Source organism: Pygocentrus nattereri, chromosome 28 (genome assembly GCF_015220715.1).
Source record: "Pygocentrus nattereri isolate fPygNat1 chromosome 28, fPygNat1.pri, whole genome shotgun sequence".
NCBI classification, from domain to species: Eukaryota; Metazoa; Chordata; class Actinopteri; order Characiformes; family Serrasalmidae; genus Pygocentrus; species Pygocentrus nattereri.
The window spans coordinates 10,412,257-10,439,663 of record NC_051238.1 but is presented as its reverse complement, the minus strand read 5'-3'; the positions used below and the strand labels follow the sequence as shown (position 1 = coordinate 10,439,663).

The following is a 27,407-nucleotide window of genomic DNA, read 5'->3' as shown; positions in this document are numbered from 1 at the left end:
AGTACCTGCTCTGTGAGGGTACATGGGGGTCCTGACCACTGAAGAACAGGGTAAAAGGGGGCTAACAGAGTATCAGAGAAACAGATGGACTACAGCCTGTAACTGTAGAACTACAAAGTGCAGCTATACACATACATATATATATATGTGTGTGTGTGTGTGTGTGTGTGTGTGTGTGTGTGTGCGCGTGTGTGTGTGTGTGTGTGTGTGTGTGTGTGTGTGTGTGTGTGTGTGTGTGTGTGTGTTGAAGTGACACCTGCCCTTTAGATCATTGGGAAACTGGAAATTATGGCCATAATGTGCACTCGGTGATGTTGATGTTGAGATATTAAACCTACGTGAACATTCTAAAGACCGTCAACGAGCTTTACCAAAACAACGAGCTAGTAGCAGCCGCTTTCTCTCACATCGAAATATACCCGCAATATGTGATATTAGGGTTAAATTCAGCACTTTATTTTTTATTAAAGTTGAGTCTTTCCAGGCTGATTTCTCTGCAGCGACCGCTAGCGGCGTCGGAGCGACACGGCAGGCAGGAGGAGGCCGACACAAAATGGAGGCTTCCGTTTAACTTTCTGTTTCTTTTTCGATTCTCGACGCTTCTGAAGAACCGAGGGACACGCCGAGCAGGAAGCGGTTAGCCTGCAGCTCTGGTGCCAGTTTCCAGCCCATGAGGCAGCCGTGCGAGGTTCAGGCGGACGCAGGGTGTTTAATAATCGCGGATAGAGACAGAGGAGGACCTCCGTCTGCGGGCTGCGGCTTCAGTGCTGCGCGCCTCAGCCTGGTGGCTGCTTTAGCCGTTAGCCTAGCCGTCTGGAAAAGGCTCTTCCTGGTTGCACAACCATATTCTCCATATCCTCGAAGCTCAAGACGAACCAGTTTTTTCACCACCGTCGAGTACAGAAATAGAGTTTTTATGCGGCTAGAGAAGATCATGTTTGCATCTGGGCGAACCGTCTAGCCTTCCGAGCTTCGCTTTACCGTGCGGGAGTCAAAGTTAGGCAGACATTTCGACGAAGAATAATGTAAGGAAGGGAAGATCTCGATGATCTGATACCGAGAGGAAAGCAAACACCAATGCCTCGCCTTCATGGAGAATGACGCTACACTAGCGAAAGAAGGTGACCGACTTCTTCTTTTCCCCATTAAACTAGGTCCAGTGTGATTTTAAGTTCAGGGCTGCGTGTCGTGGCTGTTCTAGGCCTGAACTGTGGAAGAAAACACGCTCAGTAGCGTCGACATGTTTCTGTAGCTTTAACGAGCGAACTAGTTTAGCGTGATTTAAACTTGTGAGTGCTGGGGGGTTCATGGGCTTCACAGCAGCGCCAGACCCAAAGCAGCTCGCCAGAATGATCCGTTGTAGTTAAATTCGCTGTTTTTACCACCGTTTCCGAAATGTTGGACGTATATATTTGAGCGTAGACTGAGAGACGGGCTGCTGCACTGAGAGATGTAGCGCTGGAGCTTCACTTCAGCTCTTGCCAGCACAACGTGTGTTAACACATTGGTGCGGGTCGAATTCCTGTCAACACTAGATGTGTTATCTTTTGAAGCAACGCCGTTTTCCTACCCAGACCTCTCTTTGGACGTTGTGTATATAACTAATTAAAACCTTAGTTTAATCTTTAGTGAACCACGGACTGTGAAAGGCTCCAACAGTGATCCAGCTTTTAACACAGGGGTGGGCGATATGGCAGAAAGAGTATCACGATACTTGAACGTGTTTTCATGATACACGATGCTTATCGCGATATTATGGTTTTTTGATAAGTGGAATGGATTTGATAAGTTAGAACAGACAATAAAAGTCCCAGCAGTGCCACATTTACAGAAGTACTGTCAAAATGATGACTGTGGTGATTATAGAGTATCCTGTGCACTATCCAGTCAAACAGGACTGTTTATGCATACTTCGTAATGACGTACGCAGCTGGTCAGTATTCTTTATGTGCTGACCATATCCACGATATGCTCAGACGTGCATGTTGTAACGTCATTTATCACAATAATGATCAAATATTGTCATATTTCCCACCCATACCTTAACATTATTTCATTGGCAGTTATTGTAAACAGGCTGTACTGTACTTACTGTAAACAATTTGTTTTGTAGGATTTTTTATTTAATTTTCACAACGAATACCTCTGAGTGTTTACAACTGAGTTTGCAGTTTCTGATATGTTCCAAGTCCTTGTTTGATTTGACTAGGGATGGAATGATACCAGTGTTGAAATCTTGAGAAACCAACTGATCTGATATTTCTACTGATCCAGATTTACATTTATGGCATTTGGCTGACGCTCTTATCCAATTTGATCATTTTACACAAGTAGGCGAAGGCGGTGTTAGGAGTCTTGCCCAAGGACTCTTAATGGTATAGTGTAGGGTGCTTACCCAGGTGGGGCACTGAACCCCAGTCTACAGAGTAGAAGGCAGAGTGTTACCCACTACACTAACCAACCACCACATGAACACCACAGATGAACTACTGTGCTTTCAAATGAGTTATTTGTATTTGAAGCATTTAAAATTAGTATCTAAAAGTAGTTTGTGCTCAGGCTACTCAAACACTGTACCGCACAACAGGAAGAATTACGTAGTTAACACCATCCCATCACACAGTGGAAGTGTACCGGCTGGATTTGTTACAGGATTAGACTGGATTAAACATTTTCCGCTGGTATCAGTCCATTACCGATACCCACCAACACTAATGTGCCATCTCTAGTTTTTGCACAGATGCCATCCAACAGTGAGCCTTGACGTTGTGAAGTCTGGGCTTGTATTAAGTCTTCCTGCTTTTAAATGAGCTACTCGGTTCCCTTTTAATTTCTTTACTGTCAGGTTATCGATTCTACACAATTATTTGGAAATAAATTTAGTTGTTTTCCCTCAAAATATTTTAAACGTAATATTTTTAAGCTTTCAGTCTGTCAGTTAAGTGGAACGCTGTGGTTTCAGAACCTAATTGAATGGAATAGGCCACAGCACTTGAATATAGTATTTTAAAAGGCTTAAAATAATGGAATAAATAACCATGCCTGGAAGGTGATGCTGGGCTGGGTCATCTGTAAAAGCATTAGGAGATGATCAGAAAATACAGTGAACACATTGAAAAGATTTTCATTGTCATTTTTGTCATGTGTTCTAGGTCTTCTTGAGCCTGTGCTTCCAGGCTCAGAAACCTTTGACAACAGTATTTTAGCACCGCTTCAGAACAACTATTTGTATGAGGAGTCCAAGGGGTTTTTTACCTATAGCTCGGCACATTTGATAAACAATGCAACTCTACAAAAAAGGGTAAGTGGAACTCTATTTTTAAATCTTGATGCCTTTTGATTGCACAATTTAGCTGAATGTTCTTGCCCAACTGATCTCTGCCATTGACTTTTCCATAGTATTCTGCTTTCTGCGCTGAGAAAGAGGAAAAAGGCTACTCCAAAAAGGACCTGGAAGAGTCCTTTGGCTTCTTGTTATTTGACGATGAATCCACGGTACATATGTGCTGCACTGAACACCGCTGGCTGTACATTTAAATGATTAGTGGTTTATATCCTGACACCCTGTTGACCTTCATTTAAAGGCAAATAAACTTGCGGATACGGGCCTAATGGTTGGGCAAGGGACATGCACCACGCTTGGAGATTCCTCAAAGGGTAATAATTACCACGTCTGTGGTAGCTTTTCTTTTATCTTTTTGTTACTGCTAAAATGCTATAGTTTTCCACTCACCTCAGCTGAGACATGTTTAAAGATCAAATATTACTTCTTTAGTTTAGAACTGGAGCAGCAAGGCTAATATTGCTAACACTAAAACTCACTAGTCACCCAAATGCCTCAAATAATTTCAGTAAAAATACATCACTGAAACTTGAAAACCTTGTCAAACTGCATTCATGTCTTTATTAAGATGGTGCAGACACATTATGACTTACTGTGAACTATTATAATAAACAAGATAGCAGGTAGCTGCTTTAGACAACAGAGTATGTCTTTACAAAGCAGTGCTGTTCTAGAATCAGTACTTATGACAGTGACCATAAATACAGAGGAGTCTGATCCCAGGTGTGTCCTGCTTTGGTATAGCCACCCAGGTGTTGTTTGAAATGGCCGTACTGTTGAAGACCTCAGTGCCCTGAACCACAATGAAAAGTCTGCATGACCTTAATGAAGACCTGGTTGTAGTTTGAGTGGGTTGAGTTTGCCTCATAGCTCAAGTTCTGAACTACATGTCGTGGTTGATTTACTACATCTTGGCGTAAGTGTATGTTCCTTTCAAGCAGCATTACTCCATGTATTTTGATAAGATATGGTAAATATTTTGTCTATTGTGAAACTGAAAGTTATAGTTTTATGCTTAACTGTAAATCTTGGTTTCAGTTTCTGTCAGGACTGTCGTTTAACGATAAAGCTTACCTATTAAACACATAAATCCTGGTATATAACAGCACGTGTAGTAGATCATAGTCTGTTTCTAAAGTACACAGTATATTCTGTCAGCTCAGTAAGTGCTAGTCCACTCTCAACTCAAGAAGGCTACCACAGTGACATTACATAAAGAGTCTCACAGAGATTTGAATAACTTACAAGCTCTAAATTAGAAGTGACTATAGCTTTAAAATTCAAAGTAAGCCCTGCATTAGCACAAGAGAAATGTACTTTAAGTAAGCTCCTACCGTGTGATTTGCCCAGCCAGGATGTCTTCTGGTTTTGAAAGTGAAAGTCTGAATGTACAGCTTTATATACTTGAGTATGTAAGAGAAACTAAGAAATAGAAAGAGAAAGTGTTAGAGTAGCAAGTTCAAAGTACTTATGGAACAGTGAAGCAAACATTGGAGGATGAGGACTGAAAAATACAGTGAGAAAAACAATGCAGAGAGCTCAGGGCTTTGCCCGTGCAGTCACTGCAAGGACATATTTTACAGAAATGTTTTTTTTGTTTGTTTGTTTTTGTTTTTGTTTTGTTTTTTGACAAAGGTCTTAACTGAAAATGTGAAAAGCCTTTATCAGCGGGCCCTATATATATGAAGGCCATTGTAAATAGTAAATTGTGGCATGATTTCCATTGACTAAAGTGTGGAGCAAGAAAGAAATGAAATGCTCACTCACATTAAATTACTAGTCATTTCAAAAGTACTTCAGCTTCAGAGGTCATTGATACGTCTAAAATTGGTGTTTAAGTTAAGTAACCCTGCACAGTTTAATTCCCTTCTCTAGCACATCTAACTCAGTTCATTTAGGCCATTGAGTTAAATGCAGTGTATAAAAGCAGGCAAAAGCGCTCCGGTCACTAAAGGATAAGGGTTGGTAAACGCTGGCATGGTTTATTTGACACTAAGTAATGTCATTTGTTTTCTCTGAATAGCACTGAAACACCTCTACATAGACCACCTGTGAAGGGTTAATGGCTGTTGGTTATTAGTCAAAGCAAAGTTCAGCTGTGGGTTTGGTTCCTTTTTTTGTCTCTGCTTTTATTTTTCCTGGAACATGTTCTACAGCAGTAGTCTGCAATTTAGTGGTGTCATGATCTGTCTACTGGTTCTCTAACCTTTCATTATTAATTGATACATTAATAATAAGCAGCTTGTAAAACTGATCAGTTGCATTTTTAAAATAATCAACTAATTTAAGAAATACATATTTAATACTAAGCTATTTTAAAGACAAAGCTTAGTTTAATTGTAAAATGAGAGCTTAGAGTACTGAACTGTGAGGACTGCTTCATGCTGAACTGTGTCCTACACTCTGTCTTCGTGATCTGTTTTTTTGTTGTGTAGATTGTTGAAGAACTGGTTTTTCCTGAATGTTATGGCAGTTTGCTTTAGCAGGCAACGTGCTGGAGCTTGAAAATGACAAACACTACTGATTAGAATTGGTTAGAAATATATAGTATGTAGTTGTATATCTTATTAGTTCATGTGGAGAATTGAAGAAAGTTTAGCTTTGTATATCTCAGCCGTGTTCAAGATACATTCTTGCCTCACTTGCTTGTAAAACCACATAGTATTAAACAACATGTTAAAATAGTACACCACCATTAGCAGTGCGTTCATTAGCATGGTATATATAGGCCTAGTATGTGTAGCGTAGTATGGTGTGTGGTTTTAGACCACGTGTGTCAAACACAAGGCCAGATTAGGCCCACAACACAATCCTATATGGCCCGCAAAAAATATTTTTATTTTCTGTTCATATTAGCCCACAGTGTGCTGCACGACATTCCCCAGCAGGCACTGCAACCCCTGTTTTAGACGTAGCTTCTAAATCCTAAATGGATAATGGTCTTTACTCATTAGAAACTGTTTTATTTTTGTTAATGTTTGTTAATGTTTAGTACATTTGGAATTTGTTTCTGAACCAGGTGTGTATATCTCAAAGTACTCTGACTGCCTTGACCTGAAGCGGTGGTATGATGGCAAGACCGGCTACATTGTCATCTTAAAGTTGACCAAGGTAAACAATAAATAAATAAAAGAAGGACGAGTGAGTATTGGAGAAAGATGAATGTAATTCTGTCAGGTTTTCCCCTAAAAATTGCCCAAGATGGCAGTTTTGCAGTCCAAACGTGATTTTTTTATTCTGAAGGAAATTTTTGTGTTGCTCTTTATCAGGGTCGGGTCAAAGAGGTGGCTGAAAACTACACCCAGAACTTCACACGTCCAACCCCCGGCTTTGACTGTCATGTGTCGGAGCAGCTCAGAGCAGTGTGCACCACCACCAGCTCCTTCCTGGCCTTTGAACGAACTCAGGTGATGTGTGCCTCATTCTCTGTGTGTTTCAGCTTTGACACTCGGCAGCCTTTACCTGTCAACTGAAGTGTGAAATCCTGTTATTTGTGTACACTCTTGTGCATTCTGAAAAGCTGACTATTTTACCTCGTGGTTTCTGCTCTCATCATTCCTGCTCTAAAACAGTGTGCTTATTGAGGACTTAATGCTTGACTAGGTTAATATTTATTTTTACAGTATTATATGTACGAGCTCCTGGACAGAGGGAGGAAAGCTGCGCAATGCCCGAGACACGTATACCCTTTCGCTATCGTGGCATTTTCCTACGGGAAGGCAGCCATCTCAGATCTAGAGTTGAAGGAGAAAAGGTCAGCACTACCAGTTCAACTATCAATTCAAGAGAGTGTCTAAATAGCATGTAGGCCACAGGCTGCTTTAACTATAACTTTAACCAGAAGCAGCATGTAAGCTACATGTGTCAGTTCCAATGTCAGATGTTGCATTCTGTAACCAAAATAATATTAAACTGTAATATTTCTTTCTCTTTAGATTTTTGTAATCAATTTCCTTGTGATAGACATTTAGAAAATTTTGTACTTTTTTGAATTTTGTAAATTTTTGAAATTTTTGACCATGCCAGCCATGTGAGAAAAAGAAAGTAGGAAGACCCCTGCTGTTTGTGTTCAGAACATAGGTTAACAATAAATTGGAAATGATGCACTTTACTTGCCATGTCATCTCCATATTTAAGTATATTTTACACTATACCAAAGATCCCAATGATTAGTTTATTAGTAGATACTGCTCAGTTCAATTTTTCCCCCAAAATGATCTACGAAGTCTATTGCACACACATCCCACAAAGCACAGCTGGTATCAAGCCATATGATTTTTAGTTCTGTTTTATTTTAATCTTTAGTTATATTGCTGGGCAAAATATTCTGCGATTATGTTGTATTTGTAACTGCTGTGCTTTTGTGGTCGAGAAATGTTTGTGTCACTAAAGTTACAGTGATTTTTAATCCATCATTAAAAGTGTCCATAGGCAAATGGTCAGATAGTGCAGTGGATAACACCACTGGCCTGCACTTGGGTGACAAGGGTTCTATTTTATGTTCCTGTAGGAATCAGACAAGACTTGCATTTGTTTGCCATGCTAAGCTGCTCATTATAATAGTGTCCACTAAAAAAATAGATGTAATGCGAGAAATTGGGAGAGTAAGATAAAGCATCCATTGCCATACCAAATAAATAAGATTATACACCGTTCGTCCTTATGTTTATTTAAAAATAAACCTGTGCTGTGTTCGAAATGGTTCACTTGTTTACTCACCATTCGATATTCACCACATAGCATTTACTATAGAGTGCACTGGAGAACGACGAGGAAATGACTGATTTGTCTTTAAGAATTCAAACAATACAGTGTGGCCAACCCATTATATGATATATAGTATCACCCAGCCCTATATGATTTGTATGTAAACATTGTGCTGATACTGATAAGTAATGTTGTCTCTTCCCTCCTTCTCCTTTTTCAGCCAGGAAAAAAAGACATGTAAGCATTACATTACTATTATGTGTATATGTATGGTGTGCGTATATTATACAGGAACATTTAGCTCTTACGTCATTATTGTTGTGCAAAAGCAGTACACCTTTTAATTAAACTTTAACATTTGAATATGTTTTATTACATAGAGTACTATACAAACACTTGGAATCTGTTATTCACTGTCTTTCAAATACAAACTTATTGTTCCTGCTTGATGTCATTTAATGAGACCCTTTATTTTCAGCATTTCATTACCAACCCTGGAGGGGTCAACTCAAGATTGAGTCTGTTGTCTACGAGGTTGGGTTGAAGTCCATCCATGGAGCCATATTCCCAGCAAATCTGTGCGTTATATTGACTCATTAATTTATGTTGCCAAAAATGATTGATATGAGTGAATGTTGTAATTTTCAGCGTATTAAAAAAGATACTTACTGTGAAAATACAATGCTGACCGGTCTTGTATTTCTCCTCAGTTCAAAGACAGTCAAAGTTGACCATGCTATTGGAGTATGTGAGCTGAGAAAGACACTACCTCAAGCAATTTTTGAAACTTCCGTTGTTGGTGAAGGTGTGTTGAAATTCATATTACTTATTTATAGCTTACACAGTTCTTTAGACCATTAAATGACATAATTCTTACCGTTTAACTTGGTCAAGCATGTCTGCCAGGCTGTGAATTTTTATCTGTTTATGTTTCCTTCATTCTAGTCTCTCTAGATGGCAGGAGTTTCAGTTTGTATGATGTAGTCTCCCTTGAAGCAAGAAATGATCTGTCTATTTTAACCCATGAGCTAAAGGAGAAAGACATGGTAAGTGTGTGTGGGGGGGGGGTAGTTTTTGGAGCAGGGGTATGGGCTAGGAGAAGATATAGTAATTACAGTACATTTCAGTAATTTTCACTTTCTTTTCACATACAGGCCCTCATTATATGTTTAGAAGATGGTGGTTTCCTTATATTATTGCACTCATCTCATTTCCTCTCTTATGAAGGTAATGATCTTACTCTAAATCCAGTTTACATAGTACCTTAATTTGTTTTGGAACACTTTGCTTTGATCAGTAAAATGTCGGGAATATTTTTGTAGGTGCAGGGACAGACAAAGCCTCCACTCTTCAAGGAATGTTTATTTTCCCAGACTCCAGATCTGTGCCAAGAGGTGAGGAAATATTATTTAAAGCATTTAATGGCAATCGTTTTCAGCCTTTCACATGGCTTCATTTATTATTATTGGTTTTGTTTTTTTTGTGTAGAGACCAAGAGAGGACACACCAAGCCTAAGGTTTCACCAGAGACTCTTCAGGTTCTCCCAGCACTGAATTACGCTGAATCAGAAATGGAGAAGTGTCCTTCAAATCAGCAGGGGGAGCCCCTTGGTACAGTGGAGAAGCATCTGCAGAACTTTGCCACCCTCATTCTACCAGGTCTATCAAGCAGTCCTGTCAGGGAAGCCAGTATGTTTCCTGATCAGTATGACGTACCTGATGGTTTCCCTCTGATTGCCCCAAAATGGACAGAGGAGGCTGGGGCACGCTTAAAGACTTACTTGAAAAATCCTTGTGGCTTTCAAATTCCAGTGGCAAGGGCACTGGAGCTGCTGGCTGCTGGAAAACAGCAGCGTAATGACGATCATGACGATGATGTCTTTTATTATATATCATCACCTGAGGAGGCCCCTCAAACACCTGCTGACACATCTTTGGAAAGAGATGTGATGGATGAAGCTGACCATGTAAGTGGCAGTAACAGCGTATCTGATGAAGTGAAAGCCACTGACCAGGAGCAGACTGAAAATCAGAAAGATGTGGCTGCTGAACTGTCCTATTCTGCTTTGCCAAAGGAAGGTGGTACCCCTGGTACAGTGGTAGTGGCAACTTCTGACATCCCTTGCGAGAGGACAGATCCCTCACCTAAGTCAGGTGACCTGGCTGAACATTGTGACGATGCTGTTACAGACAGTGAAAATATGTCTCAGAGTGCCTCTGATCAGATTGCCCCTAATGATGAATGCAGTGAAGGTCCAGAGGCAATCTCAAAAGAAACCACCGTTGAAACCACCAGTGTACCTTTACTAGAAAGTGGAACTGATTTCTCAGCTGTGGCGTCTAAGGCCAGTCCTCCCTGTGAGGCAGAGGCTGAGGGTCATACTTCCGAAAAAGAAGACTGCAGATCAGATGTTCCCCCAAAAGAAGAGGGTCAAATACCTGTTGAGGACAAGGAGCTTCCAAAGGAAGCTGGTCTTTCAACATCCATTTCAGTCCCCACTCCATCAGAGAACCAGACTGAAGCAGTAGTTGAAGATTGTAAGAAAGTTCAGCCACAGGAAAACAGTGACATTCTACCTCAGACAAAGCGTAATTTGGCAAGTCGCCGTGGAAAGAGGAAAAAGAGGGGTTTGAGACGGAATGTTAAAATTGGTGAAACTCCAGCTTCTGCTGAAAGCACTTCTTTGCCCTCTTGCTCACCTGTAGACGCTACGCCTGAACAGAGTGGTAATAGTGAGATGGTGTGTTCCTCATCCAGCGACCTGCCAAAAAGGGACTGGCGTTCTCTCCCACGGCGCAAGAGGTTCTGGAATGTCGATTTCAGTCTGAAGCGGGTGTTGAGGTCAGATGCTAAGACTGAAACCGAATCTTCAGTGGAGGAAAGTCCCTCCATTACAGATTCGAGTGTTACTGAAAACATAATAACCAGCACACCAAAAAGAAAGATGGAAGGCTTTAGTATGAGGGAACGATACGGCCTTAAGACAATAATCACAGAGTGTGGAAGGGTCTTTGTCCCCCATGGATCGGAAGTTGCCACAGGAGACATGAAGTCAAAAGAAGACAGTCAAGACTCTTCATTGGTAACTACCAGTCCTGCAGATGATAAACTAGCAGATACACCAATTACACCTTCCCCATCTAATCACCTACAAGACATTCCCATGAATACACCAGTTAAAGCACTGTCTCCCCAACAAATTACTGAGAAAGACACCACTTCCCACAACAATTCTGGTCAATCATTGGACTCTGATCCCAAAAAAAGCAAACCAAAAGAGAGTGTGTACAAGGCAATATCCATAAGTAAGCTAAAAACAGTGCTCAAAAGAGCCAAGAGATCTAGAGATAATGGAAAATCTGCATCAGACAATGCAGAGCCTGAACTGAAAAAAGGCAGATCAAACACAGATGTGGACTTGACTCCAGACAATGCCAAATTGAGTCCTTGTAAAGATACAAAAGGCAAAACCAGCAGTGCATTACAGAAAGATCTGGAACTGGCTGATGAACAAGATCCAAGCAAAAGTTCACAATTTAAACAAGACCATGTATCATGGAGAGAACTCAATACCTCATCGTCCCAAGAGAATCTGATGCCCAAAGAAAATGGTATGAATATAAAAATGAATCTTTCCTTAATGTGTGGAAATGGTTGGAAAGATTTTTAACATGCTCATATAACAATATATGGTATCATGTCATAAAGAAATATAGTAATAATATTGTAAAAGTGAGACCTGTGGTACATAAAATCCTTGAAATGTCTGTGAATAATCGCTGAAGTGAGTAGATGTGCATTTGACGTTGAAGCTTTGAAAATGTAATAGTATAATGAGAATGTTAAAGTGTCCAGTGTGTTCTGTCTGCTTTTATTTTGCTTCTGTCCTGCTAACCCTACTAAAAATTTTCCTGTACATAACCTATTATTAAGACATTTCAAATTAATAACATTGTAATGTTAAAGCGATATCAGTATTTTACATTTTCAGTAGGGAAAGCACCATGCTATCACAGCTTCTTTTCTTGCTTCTGTCACCTTTGTGTGTGTATGTATGTGCATGTATGTGACAAGTTCTGCTTTGTTTTCATGCCCATTCTTTCTTGCTGCTTTTTCATGCACTATTGTCTCTGTGTTTTGTTCTTTTTTTCACAGGATGCATCAATTTTGACATCTCTGCCTCTAAAGAAATAGTTAAACAAGCTGACCAACAGCTTGTTGCTGCATTTACTGAGGATAGGGTAGGAGGAAAAGGTATAAGCTCTGTGGGCAAAAGCAGTAAAGAGGTACTGGCCACTGGTGTATCTCTGCCTTCAGACGCTCTTAATCTCCTGGCTGACTTGGCCCTCAGTGCGAATAGTGACAAAATGCTGCATTTTTCAGCAAAACCCAGACAGGAGACCCTTGTTGGAGCCAAGACTAGTATCTCGCCGGAGTCAGTTCTTCACACTCTGTTGCGAGGCTCCTCTGCCAAATTAAAATTACCCCCCAAGTCCCCTTTTCCAGAGGGTCTTGTAGTGCCTGGGGATTTGATGTTGGAAATAACAAAAGAGCATTCTTACTCACAGCCCACCTCTCTGCTGCCAGGTTTATCAGGAGCATGCCCCCAGGCTCCCCCTCCTGCTGGATGTGTTGAGTCTCTTCTGTCCTTGAGCCCTAAGCTTCAGCTGAGGTTACCTGAACACTCTAGTGGCGCAATATGTCCAGATAAAGGAGGCAAAAATGGATGGAGACATCTGTCTTTGGATGTGCCATTTCCATCTACTCTGAAGGCCAAAAAGCCTAGATTTCTCCACCAAAGGCGCATCATTGAAAAGGGGGGCTTGATTCAAGTGGGAAGACTTTGGAGAGAAAGCTATGACTTTACATTTGACAGCAGGTTCACAAATGACCGACTAGAGAAAAGTGTGACAAGAGCACTACATGGGTAGGTGATATGTTTTTACCTTAATCTCTTTGCTCGTTTTCTTTTTGCTTTATATCCTTTTTATTTTCCACTTGAAGTTAGGCAAGGAAAATGTTTGATTGTTGCCTGTAATGTTTTATGTAAATGTTAAAGTACTGTCAGGTAATTTTGCAGCTGTATCAAAGATGGCATTTAAGTACAGTTTGAAAGCTTTGGAACACACATACATGTGGACATCCTAATATCACATCCATATGTGCTTCTTGAAAAGCCGACTCCATTCAGCCACAGTATTGGGTGTTGGGCGATAAGGCCAGACTCACAGTCAATGTTCTGGTTCATCTCAAATGTCTTGATAGGGTTGAGGACTCTATGCAGGCCAGTAAGGTTCTTTCATACCAGATTCACAGCAAGCTATTCTTTAAAAGGCCTTTTTTAAACTGTTGCCACAAGATGGAAACACAGTTCTCTAAAATGTCATTGTATACTTAATTCAGTGGAATCACACGGGCTATCCTAAACGGCTCCAGACCATTTATTCTTCCACTACCAAAACTACACTTAGCACCCTGCATTCAGGCAGATAGCATCCACCAAACCCAGAATTGTCCATCAAACTGCAAGATGACAAAGTGTGATTTAACACTCCAGAGAACACGTTTCCAGCAACAGTGTGCCAAACCCCAAGAGCATTCATGTTTGACGTTGTACATTGTCATCTTAGGCTGAATCATGGAGATCCATGAAGCACCAGGCAAACATTTCCTGTGCTAATGTTGCTCCAGAGGCAGTTTGGAACTCATCAGAGTTGCAACCAAGGGCAGACATGCTGTGGTTCAATACTCTATAGCTGTGAGCTTAGCGACTATTCTGTTGTCTTGAATGTATGCACTTATGCAGAATAATGGCACTTACAGTTGACAGGGGCAGCTTTTGCGGTTTAGAAGTTTCAGGAACGAATTTGATGAAAAGGAGGCATCTTATGCTGCCACTCTGAAAGTCATTGAAGCCTTCAGTGCTACTTTTTATACTGCCTGAATCTTTTTGGAAGCTTGTATGCTTGAGTTTATGAATATTAGCAATGGTTTGGCTGAACCCACTAATTAGAAGTGATGTCCACATACATTTTGTCATGTATTGCGTGTTGTTAAAATAAAAACTCTGAGTATCTTTTCAGACAGAAGAGCAGAAATAGCTGAGCCACAGTATTATCATATGGTTCTGTTTTAAATGGGTTTCTATGGATTCAGGTGGAACTAATTCATGTACTACGTTGATGACCGATTTAGATTCATAGGCTTATGTGTTGTTGTTCAGATAACAGTTTCATCTTGTGTGTATGACATTTCATAGGACATAATAAAACCAAACAATATATTGCTAACTGTATATTTCTGTCTTAATTTTCTCAGCAAATGGGATTTTAACATCGAAGACACCTATGAGCAAGTCCATCTCATCTTCCATATGTGGATAGGTCTGTTTTACAGTAAACCCACATCCAGGTTCTTTCACTTTGACCACAACTCTACCCTTCTAGAAAGAAAAGAACCTCCAAAAGTGCCAGACGTTACCAGTCCTGTTCAAGCTTCTCCGCCAGTATGTGATGCTGGTTTGAGCTCCAAGGAAGATGGAGCTAGTCCCTTGCGTCCTGTATTGGATATTTTGGACCTTTCGGTTAAAGCATCTGGGCCTCCAGATCAATGCATTGTTTCGCAAGGAACCAGTGGGGAGAGTCCCAAAACCAGTTCTGACACAGGATCAAGAGTGGAACAGACAATGGAAAGTAAAGAGCCAGCCGATGGGACCAGTTCATCCCATTCTTCCAAAGTTCCAATAAAATCAAGCGCTGTGGTAAGAAATCCTAGATTATTTTGTCTTCATACAGCAATAAGAAAATGTCAATATGAAATACATGTGTCTTCCTTAATGAACAGTATCTCAACACCTCTAGAGGCTTCATCATAGGGCTGGTGATGGCAGAAGCAAATAATTCGGGATTTTAACTAATGGAAAACTTCTGAAAAAGTGACACTAAGTACAAAAATATTTCTTGGTAAGAGTTTGCAATTATATGGAGGTTTACCTGATAAACAGCCTGCAGTTATTATCATGTAATAGTGTATAATAGTGATATTGCTTGAACTACCTTGCTTGTTTTGACCAAGTAATATAAGTTTACCAGTGTTAAGTGTTCAGTGAGTTTAGGTTCACAATTAAAACTGTTGGCACACACTGTTTTCTTGTAGGAGTCTAGACTTTATCTGAACCTTTTTTGAAAATGTTTTTAACATCTCCGATGTTAACAGAGGCTCTTTGTCCTAATATGCAAAGTGTGTATATTCATGTATGTATACATGTATATATTTATATTAAGGCTGGCCTTAATAATAATTTCATATAATTTTCAATAATTTAATAATAATAATTTCAAATACTCAAGTATTCGTTCTTTATGTTGGATTTCATTTCTCTATTTAGGATTTGGAAGCTGCTTCTTATTTGCAAGCCACAAAAGTTTCATCTTACATTTACAGTTCATCAGTAAAGGCTTTAAATAGAATGGTTATTGTTAATATATGAAAAATGTTAAAAGTAAATAAACCATTGCTGATTTAATTGAATGCATCATACATTCAAGCCAGGCATCCACATCACATCACCTCAGAATACACCAAACTGCATCTCTTTCCACATGGCTGTTAGGGATGTTAGTGATAAACCAAATAACTGTTACCTGATAAATACAGACATTTGACCAATGGTTTTGGTTAAAATAGTCATTTAATTTCTGATAAAGAACTGAGATTTGAATAGGTGGGTTTTTCATTCAACTTGAGTTCAAGTGGTAACGTCAGAGCCCTTCATAGAGAGATAAAGCAAAGACTAAACCATCCTAAATGTTTACAGTGCTATTGCAACTAGGATGTTTAGCCATATGACACATTGCTAAAGTAGAAACAATTCACTTTTTTTAAGCCATGTTGTTTCTCTTGAATGTAGCTTGATTTTATAGCCTACAAATTCTGTCCTTATTAATGCTTAGTCTAGGTAGTTAACTCAATGACAAAAAAAGCTTAAAAACTTAACTATTGGCTTGATGAATGTTATTTAAACTATGTACTCAGGCTAGATCCAGGCTGTGTATGTAAATGAACTATTAATATGTAGTAAATGTAAGCAAGTAGACTCCATTTGTGTTTCAATCATATCTGTTACATTAGGTTGTTTTTATTCATTCAAAAAGCGTAAAGACTTTTTTCATGTAAAACACAGGACTGTGTTTCATGTTTTCATGGGTCGCCTCTGTGATTTAGGTTTGTCAATTAGTGATTAATCACAGATAAATAAATGGTCAGTTATCAGTCAAATGATTTAGTCAAAATCCACATCCCTAGTGACCATTGAAGGTAAAAGAGTAAAGGTACTTCAGAAATCACATGTGGGAGCACTGAGTAGTATCAGATGTTAAAAATGCTCAGTGTAACATTTGCGATAAGAAGCTGGTAGACCATGGAGGCATGGTAACTTTGATAAAAATATAAAAGTGTTATATGAGTACTATTCATAGGCTGCATGCAGCTGATTTCAGTATGATCAAGTCTGATGATTATGAGACTGGTGCTTGGTGGCTCTGGTGAGGTTAAAACTTGGAAGCTCGCTCAAAGCCTCAAACCTGTTTGTTGTTGTGTTTTCTGGAAGTGGAGGCAGAGGGCAACAACGATGCTGCTGATGTTGTGGCACTCCCAGACAGAGGAGAGTGGTGTGCAGGTGAAGTTCACTCCAACCAGAATCCCTTTATAAAGCTGACACAGAGCCTCATACCATGGGTTGAAAGTGAGCATAGCTTCAGCAGTACTGTTGCCTTCCAGCCTGTGTTCCCTGTGTTCTTGGCATCGAGTCCAGTTGGACAGGCTGTACAAGGGTGGTCCTCTTTTCATTGAGACAAGCCTGTAGCTCTAAAAGCTCCTCGATACTCCACTTCACTCTCAGTAGTTCAGCTGTGACTGAGCTCAAAACCAGTAAAAACTAACAAAAACTGTGATGGTTATGAACAAAATATGTATTTTATCATAGCAACATATAGCATGTGAGCACTTAGGCATCAGCCTGACTATTAATAAATAGTTGCTGCCTACGGAAGATTTTGCAGTCAACATGTAAAATTATTCATCATAAATATTACTGGCCCTCCTTCACCAAAGAAATTTTTTCTTAAAAACCACTTACGCAGTTTTCACAAAGATTATGACTTTCACCAATGTTTTCTTATTTGGAATTTGTTCTTAAGTAAAAACAGAATCTACACACACTCAAGAGTTCAAAGGTGTGAATAATTCTGTAGTTTAAGAAGACATCATATATCTGATGCAAGGCAGGACCTTTCTCAGGAAAAAAATTACGAGAAAAGGGAAGATAGTGATGAATGAGGCCCATTGTATTCAGGTACTGGTTTGAACATAGCAGCAAGTTTTCAAATCCTGAAAAATGCTATCTGGGTCAGCCCTGAATTATATATAATTTCTTTATACTAAGTTTTTTGTGTGTCTTATACAAATATACAATAGCTGTAGAGAGATCTACATTGTCTCAAATTCTATTCTGAATATATTTACAGACCCATTTTTTTAATCTATTGCAGAATTATAGATCCACTGGGCACCTCGTGGAAGAAAGTTCTGCTTCGGACTACGATTACAATGACATGGACAATGATGCCGGCACTGAAAGCTCCTACACAGAACTCTTGGAGAACAACAGCGCATACAGTAATTTGTGTGAACAGGCATCAAATATGCACATAGGTGAACAGAAATGCTTGAAAGTGCAGAAGACTGTACCCTGCAAGGATCAGGGTGTACCAGAGGCACTGAGGATCAGAAATCCTGTGAGAACGGCCTCTGGCAAAGGCACAAATTTTGATGCGAAAGCTGTTGCCGTATTCCACCAGGTTGTACGATCTGTCGGGCCTGTGATTCTCTCAAAGGCACATGATCAAGCTTCTGAAAGAAAAATCATACTCAGTTCACTAAACTTTAAGGACAAAACTGGAGATGGAGCCCCAGAATCAAGGTGCAGTGAGAGTGTGTCCAAGGACAAGGATGAAATAGCACTCCCTGGGAAAAATGTGCTCTCTGGCAACAACAAAGATGAGAGTGCATTGAAAACCCTGGAAGCAGGCAGTTCTGCCAGTTCTATGGCTGTTTGTACTGAAAATGATAATACAGAAATGGAAGTTAAATCTGTGCTTGTTCGCAGAGATGACACATCTATAAGCATCTCAAAAGCAAATGACAGTACAAAAGAAAAAGTTAATGATGACACACCTGTGTCTGCAGACATGCATAGTGTCATAGATGGAAGTGATAAGGCAAGGAAGGAAGTCGAGCCTATGAGTGTTGACAAGCCTACAGATGGAAGCAGAAATGATGCAACTGAGAGAATAAATACTAAATCAAATGAGAAAGAAAGACCTGTGGCTGAGGTCAGAGAGGAGACACTTGTTGTCAGAGGGGACATCTCTGGGCATGACATGAAAAACGAGATACCTCATGGTGTAAGTAACATGAATGATGAAAGGATGCTAAAGGATGGAGTTAAACCTGTGCATGATGTCAATGATGGCGAACTTGTAGATGTACAAAATGGAAATGATAATGCAAAGGATGGGGTTAAAACTGCATGTGATATCGGAGATGGTACACCTGTGAAGGATGTTAATGATCAAACAAAGGAGGAAGCTAGACCTAGTACATCTGTGAGTGAGCGCCATGATGACAAGATGGAAGGCATGGAGGTTCATGATGTGATTGATGCAGGTGACATCAGAGAGACTTTGCCTGAGAAGTCTGAGAAAAGTGCATGTGAAGAAATAACAGGAGAAAGTAATGAAAGTGAAAAAAGGGAAGGAGCGCAGATCATCTGTGATGATACCAACAGTAAGAAGGACTCAGAGCAAAAAATTGTTGAGTCTCATGCGTCTGCTCTTGATTTGGCAGACAGTGTAGGTATGAAAATATGTGATGAGAAGAAATTAGAAGATGAGACACAAGCAAATGTGAATGAAGTGAATGTCTCTGGTGGTGAGGCTGGTGTGGAAGATATTGTAAAGCTGTCTGAGGGTGAAATAAGAACTGAGACATCTGTAGTGAGAAATGATAGCGAGCACATTGGTGATGTTGCCCAACTAGAGGTGACACCTGATTCGTCTGCAGATTGTCTAAGCTTGTCTGCACAGCAGTTCATGAAGATGAAAGAAGACCAGAGTTCACCTGCTGTTGGTGCCACTTGCCCTCCAACAGAGAATAATAGTGAAAGCGCAGTTCTCTCACCTGTGGTTCAGAACGAGACTCCTGTGATTAATCAGGCTGATCCTAGAAAAGCTTGCAGTGACGTTCCTCCTTGCACTGCAGTTACCAACACAGAACCATCTATTATCAATGAATCTAGCCACTGGGACTCCACCAAAGTGGCTGATGATTCAGCAATTTTAAAGGCAACACTAACCAAGGAGGTTGATTCAAGCAAAGACGTTAAATCGCAGAAGAAAGACACCAACCAGAATCGCTTAACCTTCACAATTTCCAAAGCATCTGTTTATAAAACCTCTGAGATACAAAATGATTCTGACAGTCAGGATATGTCGCCACCAGCTCTGCAAATAGATATGGAGCATGAGCTCAATAGCAGAAGTTGCACCCCTACTCAGGATGAACAGCCATACGATTATAAGGCTTGTGAGGATTTACAAGACAATCACAGTTTTGAAAGAGAGCTCCACCCAGTAAACAGGAGTCCCACCGTTAAAGGGTCGGCACCTGACAGGTCCGTTTGCCCACTTAGCTGTTCAGAGAAGCACATTTGTAACTCTCCAGGTCACAGAGCACAATCTTTCCCTCAGGATACTTCTTGGTCTGCTGAGACCTTTGACACCACAGTAAAAGTGACTGATAAAAGTGAATCACCAGTAATCAGTGAACATGTGCCCAAACAGAACTTGCGGCATTTTGACCATGTAGACGTTACCCCACCAAGACACCTTTATTCTAAAGAAAGTCAGCTTCAGAAGGAACAGTTTGGTCATTTGTCTGAGGAATATGAAGACCAGTCATCAAAACTGGTTTCTTCATGGATGCATGAAGCTAGCTTTAAAACGGAGCTACCAGATATGCTCAGGGAACGTTTTGCATGTGATGAGGATGCAGCGGGTCCTCTTATTCACTTCAGGAACAATACATCTATTCACAGAGAACTTGCACAAATGCCAAGAGAAGCCACAGACGGTGGCTCAGATGGCTGGGTACGCCACTTTCGCTATGCAGATTCTGAATCTGCTGTGGATGAGTCGCAAGAAAGAGTGTTTCCTTTTAGACATCAAGCAGATTTAAGTTTATCTGAATCTTATGACACAGATAGTGTTCGTCACAGTAGAAAGAAACTCAAGAGAACCTTCTATCAAGATACATGGGACCAAGAAGGCTTTGAAGGAACTACAGAGTACAGCATAAAGAAGACCTTTTCCTGTGGTGCAGATCGCACAAAAACATTAAGGACAGTCACTTCTAGCTCATATCAGCATAAAGGAAACAGAAAGCAGTCTTTTGACTGGCGCAGGTATTTTAGGAGAGAAGGAATATTTAATACGAGTGATGAGAATGATAGATTTGCTCAGGATCCACCCTCTTCTATCATCACTGTCTTTGACAAGAAAGGCAATAGAGCAATATTTGAAAATATGTCTACTCTAAAACGATCAGTAGGCACACATGGACTGAACCTGACCGTTGAAGACCCTCTCCATAACTGGGAAGATCAGCGGTCGAAACCTGACATCACCCAGTCTTTAATGGAAGTTGAGTATCTCATCTTCTCAGAGAAGATGAATCAGATGCTCAAAAACTGCAAGGCTGGTGCCATAGCTAAAACACAGCACAGAGCAAATCTCAACCCAGCTGAAAACCCTATGACTGTTCACTTTTCAAAACTTGATGAGCAGGAAGGTTCTGTTCCATTTGATGAGACTTGGCCAAATCATACCAAGTTGAAGATAAATGTGGACATGTCTGAAAGGAAAGTTGTGAGGGAGACCGTGAATTATGGTAAACCCTTGCATCTCCAAAGTCTTTTCTGTGAAAGAGGTGATGAGGCGGCTTGCACCAAGATATCAGACATAACGAAAGAATGTGTGAAGTCATACAACACCATGATGAATGATGTTTGTACCGGCAAGACCACTCTGCGTCAGCATGACAAGACCAAAAGAAAACGGGATGGTGAAAGTGCTGCAAGTAGTAGCAAACAGTCTGCTTTCTGTGGTCGCATCAAAAAGGCTATGTTTGATAACCTGCATGATAATTTGAACTCTATTGTGAGGCAAGCATGCAAGATCAAGTACAGGTTCTACATCCTGGTTACATCAGCAGACCCCTTTTTTGAGGAGACCAAGGTAGGAAAACATTGTATGAGATGTAGACACCTGAAGTTGTGCGTCATTTTGTAATCTTCGTCTTACCCATATTAGGAACTCTGGGGACTAAGCTGGTAATTTTGTTGTACATACATTTTCCTCCAAATGGATCCTCTGAGGTTGTTGAGCAGCCAAAAAACAAATATTGCTACATGCAAGCTAACACTGTAGCAAATTGACATCATAAGACTGGCAATCTCACCAGAATATCCAGTGCCAACAAAGAAGATTTGTCAGCTGTAAAAGTTAAGTTGTTTTGGCAGTAGTAAGCTACAGTTTAAGTTACAGTTTACAGTTTAAGTAGTTGATGTTGTTAAATAATAGTGTTGAGGTTTAGTAATGACTTACTTTGATGCAACATCATTTTAATGCACAGTGATAGCTTGCTTGTAGCATTCAATGTAGCTTCACTTGAACTGCTAAACAACCTTGTAATTCAGAGGATCCATTGACACTTGTTGAGCCCAGAATGCTGTTTTGGGTGGACACGACAAATCTATGGGTGGGTGGGAATTTGAATTTTACTCCTGTTGGATAGGCTGCAAAACACAAAGTATAACCAAAATACAGATGTTTGTTAATCTTCATTTAAACAGTGCAGTAGGAAGAACTGCAGCAGGAGATGCCAGCTTACTAGTCGACCAGAAGAAATAACATTCCAAGCTCATAATAAGTAAACACACACATCTCTTGCACATGGGAGCAATAATGATCGATAACTGTACTGTGCTGGTGATTACTGGTGTTTATACCTTCAGTTTTAATGAACTGATTGATGATTGTGTAGTGTTCAGATTTGGATAACCTAGTTATTGTTTTTATCTAATACTGTATTGGGAGCTTGGCTTCTTTTTCGCTTAAAACAAGGTGTTCATATGCCTTCAATCAATAAATCCACCCAACTTTCCTCCCTGCATTTGTCTCTGAAATGCTGGCAATATCACTAAAATAGAACTTGGTAAACTTACACTCGAGCTCATAAAGTTTCTATGTTCTGCTGTTGAAAATTGTGGCTGCGTTGGTGATTTTGGAAGGAGCAAGTCACCTCAGGACTTGCTAAACTGGAATTTTTTTTTATTAATCAAAGCCAAAAATGGAATTTTGAATGTGCCATATATTTAGAGTGTATTTTCATTTGCATTTTGTTTTACTAGTAAGATTTCAATACTGACAGTACACATGAGTTGTCATTTTAAGGTGGACTTTTGATAAAAAATAAAATATGTGGCCCGGTAGGCCCAGTCACAGCACCACCACTGCTTGAGAGAAAATGTACACAGGAAAAAATGTATTTGGTTTGGAACGTTTTGGTTTACCACAGGTCACCAAACAGTGTTTTTCAATCAGACTATTCATTTTTCTCCTAATGAAAACTTGCTTAGACCCAATTTTCCTAAAGTGTGTAAGAAATCAACTACAGAATGACGCACAACTTCAGAGATCTGTTGTATCTACAGGACAGTTGTAGCGTGATCAGAGAAAAGTGTTCATGAAAGGATATTGTTCTGATGTTTAGGACCTGTTGGAAGCAGAGGGACACACAGCAGTTGAGCCTTACCAGTTTGATTTTGATGACAACGACCAAATTCCTCTTCTTATTATATTAAGAAATGAAGACATTGCAGAGCACATATGTGATGTAAGATTTATTTTTTTTTATTGCAAGATTATTATTAAATGTTCTTGAATTTCTAGTGAAATGGACTCAAGTTAAAAAATTCCCACTAACGTTCTGTCTTCCCAGGTTCCACATTTGCTTGATCTGAAGAAGTCATCCAGAGTCCTGTTTGCAGGCATTGACCAGCCTGATGATGTTGTGAACCTCACACACCAGGAACTTTTTGCCAAGGGAGGCTTTGTGGTATTTGATGACACTGCTTTGGACACACTGACCTTAGGTAGTGGTTTTTAAATGTATAAAATGTATTTAAAAATATCACTTAACATTAGAGATGCATCAGTACCTTTTTTTTTCAGACTATATTTTTAGTACTCCCCGATACCAAGTCTGATAGCGTACTGTTTTACCATTAAATGATTAAAATCTGATTTTAAATTGCATGCATTAGTTAGCTATGCTACATTAGTTACTTAGATCAATTACGCCTACAGTGGAGAAGAGTGGGTTTTGTTCCACATCAGAAAAGTGTTTCTTTGCAGCTGTAAGTAAAGTATGTTTCATAGGTTGATGTCATTGTTTCAACATGTAGTGCAGTGACAGCAGAAGTCACATCCAAGTCACATCCATGACTGCCGCGTCCGAGGACCTGAGTTTAATTTTAAAAATCTTGCTCTTTAGTGACTTGCTCTGCACATTTGAATAGTCCAAAGTCTACAATTTATATACTCACACTGTATCAAATCACTCCGTCCATGCTATGTGAAATGCAGCCCTTACAGACAGTTCTGTCTGTGCACAATTTCAAATAAAGCTGTTTCATTCAAAATAACATGCTACGTGCCGAGTACTGAGCAAACATGCTGAGAAGCTGAGCAGCGCTGCTAACACTGCAGTGAAGCTAAAATCCAGGCGTGGATGTACGCAGTAGGACAACACACTCTCTACAGCCTGTTTTACAGACAGTTAAAATATTTACATTTACACCTCGCAATTAAACTCTGTAAAACAGAGGAAAGACGGAACAGACAAACTTTGGTAGGAATGTCTCCACTCGTACTGGTTAAGCAGTTGTGACTGTGTGTGTTTAAAAATGAGCTGAAACTGCACAGTCTATTTCTGTTGGCTGTTTGCCAGGGCGGAATGTTTATAGTGACCAGTGACTTTGTGTCCAGGCTCCAAGCGGTCAGTAACACTCCTCTGTGCAAGCAGAACCTCCTTCACTGCCAACTTGAGTCGTTTGTTCATTAGTGTAGCAATGTACACTCATCTTATATCACATGGTATCAGTGTATATCGGAACGTTGGTTAGGTTAGTGACCCTTATTAGTCCCACAAAGGGGAAATGAATGGGGTTTTGGAGAATTTTTTTTTATAAATATACGTAAATGAGCAAGATCCCAGTATCGGTATTCATGCATCTCTACATTATATAATTTTTTATTATTGAAATTCTCAAAATACCTCATGTAATTTTTTTATTCTGTTCTTCTTTTCCTAAACTTACCAAAAGAAAACATGAAAAAGGTTGTGGGCATTATGGAGGAGCTTGATAAAAAAGGGAAGTGGAAATGGTTTCTGCACTACAGAGACAGCCGCAAGCTTCGGGAAAATGCAAGGTAAACTCAAGTTTATTCCTCTGGACGTAACAGGAAGACCAATCCCAAACAGAAGGAGCCTATAGAAACATCCTGTGGCAACTAAAACAAATAGCCAATGAATGGTTGGGATAGTGTAGTGGTTAACACCTCTTCCTTCTACACTGTAGACTGGGGTTCAGTGCCCCACCAGGGCAAACACCCTACACTATACCAATAAGAGTCCTTGGGCAAGACTCCTGACACCGCCTTCGCCTACCTGTGTAAAATGATCAAATTGTAAGTCGCTCTGGATAAGAGTGTCGTCCCTCGACACTTGTTTGACCACCAAGACTAAGTTCTATCTATGGTTTATAAAATAAAACGAATTCAATTTGTTTGTTGAAAGAAAATAAAAAGAATCGAACGAACTAAGAAATACGAGAAGACTCTTCAGAATTCAGAAGTGCAGGTTCTTTATTCCTTTTGAGCATGGAGAATGTATTCCAAAGGCCGTTGGATGACACTGCCAAATATACAGAGTTTGTACACATGTTTTATACCCTCAGTGAAGGTGGGGTGACATCGCCCCACCTCTTTTTGTCATCTCCTGGTTTCACAAAACCACCATTATATCCAAATTGACCTTCATATGTCTATCAAATAGAGTCTTGTGTGAACCATTATCTCCAAGTCTAGTCTGAATCCTTTTTTTTTTTTTAAAAAAAACATTGTGCCAAGCGCATGCTGGTACTTTTCCATCTCGGCTTTTGACCTTGAAAGGTTTACAAGTTCACTCACTCCCTATAAAGTGTTTATCTTCTCTCTTACGCCCTACTGAGGAAGCCTGTTTTAGGGCACTTGCTCCAATGTGCTAGGCCATATTGTGCTTTATTTATGATTTATCTACATAATACAAGACATTTTAGTTTTGGGAATCTTCAATTTACATCATTCCCCCCTTTCGCGACAAATAGTCGCGAACAATACATCTTCTGTATCTTTATGCGATTATAATATGTTGTCAAGTGCTTATTGGATATATGTTTCTGGATAAATGTGTCGTTAATAATTGTCTATACTGTATATGGTTTATATACTGTGGTATATGTGTTACAACTGCTACTGCTACAAAACTAAAAACTAAGTTTCCACATCCACATCAAGAGCGTCAGCCAAATGCCGTAAATGTAAATGTAAATACAGGGTGAGTCAAAAGTCACAGGACACCGTTTTATCTTATTTTATTTTTTTATGCTGGCACAAGCCTCCACGATGCGGTGCTGAAGGTAGTGTTTGTTGCGGATTTTCTGAGCATACACAATTTGTTTGAGATGGCACCAGACATAAAAGTCAGTAATACATTTTTTTTTTTAAAAACTAAAGCTGTCCTATGACTTTTGACTTACCAGTATATCAAGCAGAAACTAGAAAAAAAATCCCTCAACATGTTTAAACATTTAGTTTGTGTAACAAAAACCTAACAAATCGCTTGGTGTATGAAGTAAAGAGATTGAATACCTTTATTCAATAACAGCAGCTTTAGCCAAAGAATAACTACAATATGAGCCTCTGTCTCTGTTTTTGGCCACATTACCTTCAGGTGCAGTCCTGAGGCACAGACGAAGAAGCACTTTGTGGACTGCTGCCAGGAAGCTGGGATAGTGGAGGTCTTGCCCTACCACGAGTGTGATGTCATTTCACGAGACAGACCAGACTACCTTCGCTGTCTAGTTCGTCTCCAGATCCAGAACGCCTCTGCACGGTTCCCTGTTTTCATTACAGGTGAAGAATTTGCTTTGTTTCATGCTCATTTCTCTTCACATAATCATGTTTATGTAGGCGTTTCTGTGGTTCAAGATTTACATTTGTTCTAACATTTTATTAAATAAAGTAAGAAAAATTTTGTATTTTTAAGTGGGTAGATATGGGAGGTTAAAGAGTATTAATTAAAAAAAAACTTTAAATCAATTCATAACATTGATTACTTATGTACCCTGCATCACGCATCAGCAAAATCTTCTGCAATTTTACTTCTTATGTTAATGTTTATTCATTTTTGTTTCCCTTTCAGATACACCGGCTGAGACTTTTGGGAAAAATGGGATTTTAACTATGAATATTTACACATTCTCAAGGATTCTTTCAAACGACACATGTTCCGTTTCATAACTCACTAAAAACGGCCATTTGGCACCTTTTTTTCTTGCAGAATCTGGCTACTTGCCTTTTGGCGAGCGTCCTCTTGTTCATAATTGTAAGTTATTTTGCTCTGTACATGCTAAACTTGTAAAGTTGTAGAAGTGACGACACATGTAAAATGTTTATGTATTCATTTTTAAATACTGTAAAAAATGCCAGTAGTATTTTAGTGTATTTCAGTTTGTTTTCATATGGTTTTATAAATCATATTGACCCATTCTAATTTTAATAAAATACTCAAGAAGGTTTGTTTACTAGTTATGTTTCTTTACAGTGTTATGGTACATGAACACATTTCAGCAGTATACCAGGAAATAAAACAGAAATTAAATGGTTTTTTATTGATCTTATATCAGAAATCAATAACACACAGCTTATTACTGTTATCATTTGCTTGGTGTAGACCTAGAACATTTTCACAATTTCAATAAGACCAAAAAGGGTTTTTATTACAAAGTGATAAACAGACTGTGTTTTGTAATGTTCAGTCAAGAATGGGCAGTTTTTTGGATGAATGTGTTTGAAATAAATACTATTACTTTATATATAATACTGTTACATTGGTATATTTTTGTGGGCATTCTTT

The 27,407-nt window shown here is 39.5% G+C and overlaps 1 protein-coding gene across 2 annotated transcripts; it reads left to right on the top strand.

Moving 5' to 3' along the window:
- The first annotated feature begins 512 nt into the window (after window positions 1-512).
- On the top strand, window positions 513-27,364 carry tasor2 (transcription activation suppressor family member 2). Of its 2 annotated transcripts, none has more exons than XM_017687422.2 (22): window positions 513-1,121; window positions 3,153-3,301; window positions 3,400-3,495; window positions 3,585-3,657; window positions 6,363-6,454; window positions 6,613-6,750; window positions 6,967-7,097; window positions 8,271-8,287; window positions 8,529-8,628; window positions 8,761-8,855; window positions 8,996-9,096; window positions 9,205-9,277; window positions 9,373-9,444; window positions 9,539-11,662; window positions 12,639-12,978; window positions 14,370-14,811; window positions 17,600-21,403; window positions 22,941-23,063; window positions 23,169-23,322; window positions 24,556-24,661; window positions 26,223-26,404; window positions 26,694-27,364. In XM_017687422.2, the coding sequence occupies exons 1-22, from the start codon at window positions 1,091-1,093 to the stop codon at window positions 26,789-26,791; spliced, it is 8,541 nt and encodes a 2,846-aa protein (XP_017542911.2). In that variant the 5' UTR covers window positions 513-1,090; the 3' UTR covers window positions 26,792-27,364. The 2 variants fall into 2 exon arrangements, with proteins under 2 accessions (XP_017542911.2, XP_017542910.2); XM_017687421.2 differs by having other exon boundaries at window positions 12,207-12,978.
- Window positions 27,365-27,407: the final 43 nt, after the last annotated feature.

Bases quoted from the DNA above. Each gene is read 5' to 3' on its own strand.
- tasor2 (XM_017687421.2), top strand. From the start codon at position 1,091: ATGGAGAATGACGCTACACTAGCGAAAGAAG. The intron at 8,629-8,760 runs GTGCGTTATATT...ATTTCTCCTCAG, and splicing joins GCCATATTCCCAGCAAATCT to TTCAAAGACAGTCAAAGTTG. The intron at 9,278-9,372 runs GTAATGATCTTA...ATATTTTTGTAG, and splicing joins TCATTTCCTCTCTTATGAAG to GTGCAGGGACAGACAAAGCC.